Consider the following 9,941-nt stretch of genomic DNA (forward strand, 5'->3'; position numbering starts at 1 on the left):
TTGACTTGAATTTGACTACCAACTTTGCTAGTGACTATTCTTACACTGGCAGTTAACTACCCAGTTCTTCAGTTTTCCTGCATGTAACATAGGAATAATGACCATATTCAAGGATGCTTTTAACACAGAAAGTGATGATTAATCTTAATTGCCAAGTTGTCTAATATTATTAGACAAGGTCTAGCCTCACATAGGAGGTACACCTGTAAACACGTATATAAAGGAGTTTCTAGTTATGTTCATTAGATGAGAAGGTCACCCTGCTGTGTACAGCATCCTACAGAATGGGATCTAGACGGAATAAAGTGAAAAAAAAATGAACAGAACGGAAGCACTGGTCTCTCTATGCTTCCTAATTGTGGATGCAATGTGACCAGCCACGTGACTGCTGTTTTGTTAGGGATTTTGCCACAACAGAAAGAAGGTAACCCATGCAGTTGGTATTCAGTGCATCATCTGTTGCTAAGTGGATGGTCTTCAAGCCCTGGGGACAGACTTCTGCTCATGTCCATCCCCAGGGCAGCTGGGCACATGTGCAGAGCCTAGCTAGACAAACCCAGAGTAGTGTTAAGGAGCACACTGCTTTCTGTGTGCTCTGGGCTCATGTGTTCGCTCTGCTTCCATTGTAGTGCACCTGGTGGACATTTGGAACGTCATTGAAGCATTGCGGGAAAACGCTTTGAACAATCTGGACCCAAACATAGAACTCAACGTGGCCCGCCTGGAGGCGGTGCTCTCCACTATTTTTTACCAGCTCAACAAGAGGATGCCAACCACTCACCAAATCCACGTGGAGCAGTCCATCAGTCTCCTGCTGAACTTCCTGCTCGCAGCCTTTGACCCGTGAGCCCCCTGTGACTGTCAATGACTCTCTCTGTGCTTGGGTTCTGTTTTAATTTACACTTTTCTTAATCTTCTTGAATAATTTTCTAGTTTCATTTTTTTTCTTTATCAGAGGTTACGTTCATAAATGAAACTTTAAAGGCTTCTGAGACAACTAGAGAGTAAAGAAATGCAGAGGCATGGGCAGACAGTTGTATCCTAGGAGAAAACCTTCATTTACCATATGATCCCGTGTTACAGTTTGGATGGATCTACAGAATGTGTTCTGATGGCTTACACACACAGTCATTTGATAAAGCATGGGGAAGAAGAATGGGTTTAAATGGATTCTATACGATTTAACCTAATACTGTGGTTTCTGGGGTGTCATAAGAACACCCTAGCTGACAGAAAAGAGTTTCTTGACTAGCCTAGAAAAGTAACGATGACCGGCCTTTCATGAACTGGTCAGCTGTGTGCCACAGTGAAACAGTATGCCCCTGCCATGTACCACAGCAAAAATGTAACCTCATTATCCCATATTTCCCCACTCAGAGTCAGAGAACCTTGGAGCTGGCTGACATCTTAAAGAGTGTTCACACAAATCTCATTTCACAGATGAAGGGCCTGAGGCACAAAGAGGTTGTCGCTTATCCAGTTCTTTATGGCGTGTCAGCAGAGGAATGGGGACTTGGGTATTATGCTAAGGCTTTTTCTATGGTGTACATGACAGCCACATAACCGGTGAAAATTCCAGGCATTACATGATCAGCCAGTGACTTCAAAGGGCTGTTACGCTCGGCCTCTGGTATGCACATGACATCTCCAATTCAGGTTTTATGCTGTTTTGAATATTAAAATGGGAATTGCAAAGCTGACCTTTATACAGTCATATTTTAATTCTGAAGACTTTGCTTATTCCCCTGTCTGAGTTAAAAAAAATATGCACCATAGCAATGGCGCTGTTCTGCCACGATCACGCCACTGCCCTGCCCACCAAAGTCACCAGCTGTCACTTTGCTGTCCTCTTTGTCATGGAATTGTCCCTGTTCTTTGACCAGCATACATTATTCTTTCTGTGATGAGAAGATCATGAGAAACTGGCAAGTTGAAACAAATGCTTTTAGAATCAGCTGCCCAAATAGACAGGTTTCCTGCCTTGTGCACATTTTAGGACCAAATGATCTACTGTGGTCAGACCACTGTAGAAATTGGGACAAACAGTGAAAGAAGGCTGTGGCTTCATACGGCAGGTGATAGAATGGAACTGAGTTACAGAATTTCTATAACAAAGTCCCCATCCTGGCTCCTTAACAAGAATATAGCAGTGTCCAGATTTGTCACTAAAGCCTGAGAGGGGCTCGTTTGCTGTAAGTGCATATTAGCTAGCATCCTATCACTAAGCCACATGTAGCACCTTGGTGCCTTTGGGGTCTGTGGGTGAGGCAGTATATAAAGGATCCGTTCACCCATGAAGCCGTCATGAAGCAGGGAGAGGGCACCAGAGTCCCATCATCCTTTTTGAGAGCTCAGTGACGTAAATTCCTTCCATTCAGTTCTAGTTTTAAAGATTCCATCAGCTCCTAAAAGAGGCATAAGCTGGAAACCAGCCTTTAGTATATGAAGTTAGGGCGGGACTTAGGCTCTAATTTACAACCAAATGCAATTGATGGAAAATATTACAACAAATATGGGGCAGACATCATATCTTAGTGGTTAAGAGAACTTGCTGCTTTTCCACAGGATCCAGGTTCAGTTCCCAGCACCTACATGGTGGTTCACACCATCTATAACTCTAGTTCTAAGGGATCCAACACCCTCCATGGGCACCAGGCAAGCACATGGTGCACATACATAAATGCAGGCAGACACTCACAGGCATAAAATACTTTTTAAAAAAGGAAATATCATTTCCTCCTAAGTTCTAAATTATTTCTGGAAATGCAAAGAGTCAAAGTTAAAACATAGTTTGTACCCAATTCTGTAACTATAGAAGCAGGACTAGATTAGTAATAGTGTTGTCTTATGAAATACATGGCATTCAACTCATAGGGTTAGAAGCTTCCCATTTGTTATTTTACAAAGCAAAACCAGAAGTGTTCCCTGAAGAGCTGCTGATAATGCTGCAGAATTATCTCAAGGCCACCTGAGTTCTATGTATTACATACATACATACATACATACATACATACATACATACATACACTTCCCTATTAGGAAAATCTTTTGTTCATAGAAAAGTATATGTTTGTGTGTGTATGTGTAATGTATACATACACACACAAACACACACACTATGGTAAGAAGTAATTCACAGAAATCTAAAGAAAATACTATCACCAGCTCTTCCTATATATTAGAAGTTCCTGGAGTTGACTAATCCCAACTGAAGGAGACAGAACTGAAACTCTACTTTGGAAACATCTATATTGTCTCTCATCTGGCATAGAATAGCTAAGTAGGAATATGTACTGCTACCAGGTATTCCCTCTGACAGTTTCTGGAATTTCAATATGAAATGCAAGCTCTCAGGAAGTTCTGCTCACTACAAATGTAATGTTAAAGAATAACATTGTCTTATAATAGTAAAGTTATGCCTACCCAAATGAGCTCCAGTGTGGAGATATGATGTCACTTCCTACCACCCACTGCAGAGCCCATGTTTAAAGCAATGTGTTCTATTTTGACAGATAAGAATGAGCCTGATACTAGTAAAACAAAGATGTGCCGTTGCTGTTACATAGTTGTTAATAGCTTTCTGGGGCTGTCTCTCATTTTGAATGGATATATTTTTGAATTGGAAAATCCAATATGAAAAGGCAGAGGTGCATTAAAACCCTGCACTCTAAGGAGGTCATAGTTTTAAAAATAGGAAAGTCAGTAGATGATTACAAGCCATGTAGAAGGAGGCTCTGTATTCAGAGAAATGTACTCATGGCTTTTGACAGGGCCTTAAAATTTATCAGACTCAGCCATTTGGACCACAAAAGTATCACTAAAGCCCATTTTAGTTGAATATATCCTAGGAAACCACATTTACCTTCCTACACCATAGCTTCCCAAGAATAGCACTTCCACCACAGCTCAAAAACCTGGATCTCAGTTTTCATAAAGCTGCTGCCTACAGACAACAAAGAGCTCTGTAGCCAGCTACAAGACACCTCTGTCCAGGTCTTCCTCATGAAAGACACTGCCACCTACAGAGGGGACCTTGAATATCAGCACTCACTGGCCTATTCCACACTCACCACTTTGTCACTGGGAAGATGAGCCCTTAAGTGTAGAGAAATTGTTCTTCTGGACTTTCCACTTCAGAATGGCTGTTTCCCTGGGAACACCCTCAATCAACTTGTAAACAGATCTGTTTCGTGGCTGTGGCCTCCCGCTCCTAGAGTCTCTAGAGAAATAGATGCACAGTTCTGGAAAGAATGGGGAAAGAAGTGGCAAGAAATGGAGACAGAGACTATGAGGGAAGAAGATGGAGTCAGAGGTTGAGCCAAGCTTTCCCCCTTCTCCCTTCTAGCCCTCCCCTATCACATCCTCCTTCCGAATTCACCAGCCTCCAGTGCTAACCAGCCATTATAGTCACCTTTTGTCCATAACCCAATTGAGGAAATCCCTTTGAAGAGCTGGGGGGAGCTTTACTGCTGATAACGTGTTTTTACGTTAGGGTATAGTAAAGCAGAAAGAGAAATAACGTGGCAGAAAGTTGTAAGACAAAGATAATTTATAGATTTCTAAGATATGCAGCTCTGTGAGGGGGTCCCTGGCTCTGGTACTCTGGGTAACCCTTTGCCTTTCATGGTCAAGTTGAACATCATTCATCAATCCTTCTTTTTACTGCACAAGGTTCTCTTCCTCTCATAGAGAGCATGCTTGCCTATTCAGTTGACCATCTCCCACAAGATACTACAGGCTAGGACTGTACCTCATTCTTCTCCCCATAAACAGCTCCTGAGACCATGCACGGCATGAGGATGAACCAAGCAAATTTCAAAGGCTGGCCTCTCTCAACTCTCGCCTTAGCTCTTGCTCTGACCATTTCTTTTTCTTGTTTTCCATTGTCCTTTTTTCAAATGAGTATCTCTGTTGTCCCCTTCTCCAGAAACTAGCAAGTGTTAGTAGCATAAAGTTCATACTCTGTGCAGAATATGGTCCTGGCTGCTAATATGAATAGTTGTATTGTTTAGAATTCTTCAATGTGCATCTCTTATTTTCTTGCTAGTTCTCTGAAAAAAATACTACTGGCAACATAATCATAATTTTATTAGCTTTCAGGCCAGTCACATCTTTCCCTTTAAGATACTTCCTCACAAAGTTGGTTATATGATAACAGTGGCCACCATTTTGTTTTGTTTTGTTTTAAATTTGATTTGTTGCTGTTGTTGTTGTTTGTTTGTTTGCTTGCTTGCTTGCTTTTTGCCAATATCATTCCCATATGTATCTGGTTCACTCAAAGTCCTATTATGGCAGTGACCAGTATTACAGGGAGTGGTGTTCTAAGCTGCATTTCGAATACTTATCCTCCGATGATAACATTACATGTGGGTTGCTTTTCTCATTTCTATGACAAAATACCAGATATAAGTGTCCTAAGGGAAGGACAGGCCTCGTTTGACTCACAGTTTTAGAGATTCCATCCACCATGGCCGATGGGTTCTCATTGTCAGGAACTGCAGGAATTCGCAGCCCAGATGGTTAGACATGCCTGACGGGAAGCAGGCTAAGCTGCAGAAACAAGGCTGGCCATAACCTACAGGCCTGTCTTCTCTTCCTCCTACTCGGCACTGCCTTCTAGCTACAACCTCCCCAAACAGCACCATCAGCCAGCAATCAAATATCGGAACACATGAACCTGTGGGGAGCATTTCACAAGCAAACGTAAGGGGCAGGAACAATGCAATAGTTCCTGCTGATAATGTGTTTAGAATAGAACCAGCAATAGAACCTGCTATTCTCTGTGGGTCAATAGTGTGCTGACCTGGCACTGTCATCAGAATGTTCCTGGGGAGGAGGTGATGCTGGGGAGACACACAAGGACTAAGCAGCTTCAGGTGGCACAGCTTCATAGTGCATGGTGTGAACAAATACATACATACATACATACATACATACACACACACACATATATACTATCATTTTATTTTAGGACTTGATTTAATCTGTCTTTACATTTTCTATTTCATATTTTCAATATCAGAATTAATGTGCTTTTCCTCCTCTAAGACTTAGTCTATGTATTTCAGAATTAGGATAATGCTCACATGTGTAACCTTTCGGTTATATTGGCAGAGTGTATGGGAAAGAAGTAAGCTAAACTGTTGTACATTACAGCATTGGAGTCTGTGTTTTGATCACAATGTAGGACTGCCTATCATATGGTCATCTTACATAGAGAACACTGAATCCTGGCAGGCTCTGCTCTATGTCACATGCCACGCCTTACAAAGACTACTAAATAGCCATGCTTATACTGAGCCCCAAGTGCTTTAGGAAAAGGACCAGGGCACCCTCAATTTCTGGGCTGTAAAATCATCCTGGAATTCTGCCAAAACTTTCTGCCTTTTGAATTAAAAAAATTCTGGTATCTAATGCAAGTATACTACCAAGTACAGAGCCATTTCTCTATGTCCTAGCAAAATGTATTGTTCAGTCTTAAGGCTGCAAGGACATAGAAAAGGAAGCACAGAGGAGTGGCATGTACCCAAATGTTCCTTGTTTCTTCTGCTTATCCTTGTGATGGTACCTAAGTTCACAGTAGCCATTGAGTGATCTTCCCTAGCAATTGTCAGTTTTCTTTTTAATCATGGGAAGCCTTTTGTTTTAGCTAGAATAAAGTCATTTCCCAAAGTGTATTTATAGTAGGAAACAAATTGAATGTTCTTAATAGCTCTTTCATCAGACAAGGTCTTGGAATGGACAGGAGATGGAATTCCAGGGAGTAAAGGGGTCACAATCATTGGCTCTACCCCAGCCAGAAAGCTCCTGGAAAATCCACTGTGCCCAGAATCGGGAGAATTGTTGCCCTGGTGTTCCACTACCTTTGCATTGCAGATGCCAGGAGCTCAGGGAGATGCCATGGCCAGTCAGAGGACTTGTGTTTGTTCATAAGCTACTACTTCCAGTAGCCTCAAAAAATAGATGCCATCCCTTCCACATTTAAGGCAGTAAGGGGCATAAAGTCAATTACTTAATTTTTACTCAAACATTTCTGTCATTATATATACATTCAATAATTTAACTTGGATGCTAAGAGCTTTCTATGAGATATGTGCTGTAATAAGCTGAGGACAAATAAATAGCAAGAGGACATGAAATGCAGTGCCATTTATAAAATCTGTGCACAAAACAAGCGCTTCCTGTTTGAGAATCCCTAAATGAGGGATAAGGTTTTCTGCCTATTCAAGGAAGTGTTCATCAGAGTTTGGAGCTCACAGAAGGAGGTGAAATTTGGCATGGGGTTCTGTAGCTTCAGACAGGGACCTCCCCTGTGCTGAGGTCAGGTTGGCAGTGCAAGTCTGTCAGGATCTGCCTGTACTTCTCTTTCTTCTCAAAATCAGATTTCCCTTTCCATAACCCTTCCTCTAAAAAGAACGTCTTAGCTGAAGCCAGTCAGTTTGTAATTACCTCAAGTCATGGAAAACCCTGCTCACTTTTGATTACAAGGAAGTCCACTTTAACAAAATTGATGGTTTTTAATATAGATTCCACAGAGATCCATGTATTTTTCAGACAAAGAGTATGTATGTGCTCTCCTCTTCACATTGTCTAAGAAAGCTGGCATGCTTCCCAAGCGTGGCAACAAAGTATCAGGGAAAACCAAGGAGTTAATAAAATAGGAATAGATGAAGCAATTTCAGATTGTACCTTTGGTAATTTTGCTCAGATTTACCTGATTCTCAGAAATATCTTGTTGGGTATTAAGTACTAAGAGAACAGTTTGGTAGGCTATTTTGAGATCAAGCTGTAACAGAAAAGAACAGTTTGCAAAAGGCAAAAGTCTGGTATAATTGACACAATTCCAACATCTTTTCCATTGTGCCTGAAGACAGCGGCAAGGAATGTGAGCAAACTTGCATTACGAACTGGCCTCTCACGGAAACCAGCACAAGTACACTTTTACTACTTTATTTTAAGAATAAATGTTTCATAAGAAATGACAAGCTAAATTGCAATTTCTTTTTTGGGCATTCTCTATGCCTTTTACACTAGTGAGGAATCAGTGGCTGCACTCAGACTTCAAATTTACAGTATAAAGCTGGTGTGGTTGTCTCTAACCACTGTCCCTGCAGTCAGACCCAATGTATCTGCCAGGGTGCATGCAGCGCTCTCGGGCACAGCCAGCTTTGCTTGCTCCTGATTATTCTTTTTGTCATTCTTAAGAGTAGCAACCCTCACAGCCATGAATATCGACTATGATATTTTTCATGGTTCTAGAGATATTACAATGAACAATTTGTTCCATATGGTGCATAGCTTCAGTGAAACACTGCATTCCAAATGCTCCTGATGTTTTCTGTGGATGACATGTTCATTATACTCCATAAGCCAATGATTTGGCAAGCCTTCTGTTAGTATTGGAAGAAATGAAACAGTCCAAAGAGAACTCCTACTTTTATAAATGTCAGGGCCATATGTACATGTTCGTGTGTGTGTGTGTGTGTGCATGTGTGAGAGTGTGTGTGTGAGTGTGTATGAGTGTGTGTGTGTGAATGTGAATTGTAAAAGTGTTGTGAGTGCGAGTGTGTGTGAATGTGGTGTGTGAGTGTATGAGTGTGAGAGTGAGTAGGTGTGTGTGTTGTGAAGAAGAGAATGTGTATGTATGTATGTACACACATATATATGTGTATATGTGTGTGCATGAATGTGTGAGTGTGTGTATGAGTATGAAGGTGTGATAGTATGTGTGTGAGTATATGTATGTGAGTGTATGAGTGTGTGAGAGTGTGTGAATGAATGTGAATGTATATGAATGTGTGTGAATGTATAAATGTATGAGTGTATTGTGTCTGAGTATATGTGTGAGAAGGTGTGTGAGTATGTGATTGTGTTTTTGAGTATATTATGTATGTATGAGTATGTGAATGTGTGTATGAGTGTGTAAGTATGTGTGTGAGAGTCAGCGTATGTATGTGAGTGTGTGTGTGAGTGTGTGTGAGTGAGTGTGTGTATATGTGTGTGAGTGTGTGTTTGTGTATGCGAGAGAATAATTTGTGTCAGTGTGTGGGTCAGTGTGTGTAAGCCAGAAGTTGACATTAAGGGCCTTCCTGTTTCACTCTTCGCCTTACTTTTCTTTTAAATTTACTGGCCTTTTAAAAATGTATTTCATGCGATGTATTTTGATCATATTATTTCCCCTCCCCTAGTTCCTCCCAGATCTTCCCTACGTCTACATTCCTATCCACCCAAGTTCACATTCTTTCTGACTCTCAAAATAAAATCAAAACAAACAAAAAGGCAAAAATATCAAAACAAAACAAAACAAAAGCACACAGAAACCATGGATCTGTTTGGTGTCGAGCAACTACTCCTGATCACAGAGTTTGCCTCTGAGTTGTTCCACTCAGTGACGCCATTGGAAGACATCATTTCCCCTCTCCCAGCAGGAATCAGTTGCAGTGGCTTCCTTAGGGATAGAATGTCCTACTGCCCCTTTTCTCTGCTGAGATTTTGCCAGGGTTGAACTGGTGCAGGTCTCGTACATGCTGTGCCATCACAGTCTTTATGAGTTCATATGTGCATCTTTCCTGCTGTGTCTGAATGATACTGTTTCCTGGCCAACATCTCCCACCTCTGGCTTACACTCTTCCTCTGTCCACTTTCACACAGAGCTCTGAAGCATCAGGGGAGGGGGTTGATGAAGATTTAGGAATAACTGGTCCAAACTCTCCCACTCTATGCACATTGTCCAGTTGTGGTCTCTGTTAATTACTACTGCAGGAGGGTTTCATGCATAAATGTGTGTGATGTGTGTGTGTGTGTGTGTGTGTGTGTGTGTAGATAGATAGATGGATATATGTGTGTGTGCGTGTGTGTGTGTGTGCGTGTGTGTGTAGATAGATAGATGGATATATGTGTGTGTGTGCGTGTGTGTGTAGATAGATAGATGGATATATGTG

The 9,941-nt window shown here is 41.4% G+C and overlaps 1 protein-coding gene across 16 annotated transcripts in view; it reads left to right on the top strand.

Moving 5' to 3' along the window:
- Dtna (dystrobrevin alpha) overlaps nucleotides 1-9,941 on the top strand; it is a 342,602-nt gene that overhangs the window by 250,586 nt on the left and 82,075 nt on the right. For all 16 annotated transcript variants that reach the window (XM_021151027.2, XM_029471848.1, XM_029471844.1 and 13 more), the window contains one exon: nucleotides 630-843. In XM_021151027.2, the coding sequence (XP_021006686.1) occupies nucleotides 630-843 (214 nt within the window). The remainder of the gene's footprint in view (nucleotides 1-629; nucleotides 844-9,941) is intronic.

This window comes from Mus caroli, chromosome 18, assembly GCF_900094665.2.
Source record: "Mus caroli chromosome 18, CAROLI_EIJ_v1.1, whole genome shotgun sequence".
Taxonomy (NCBI): domain Eukaryota; kingdom Metazoa; phylum Chordata; class Mammalia; order Rodentia; family Muridae; genus Mus; species Mus caroli.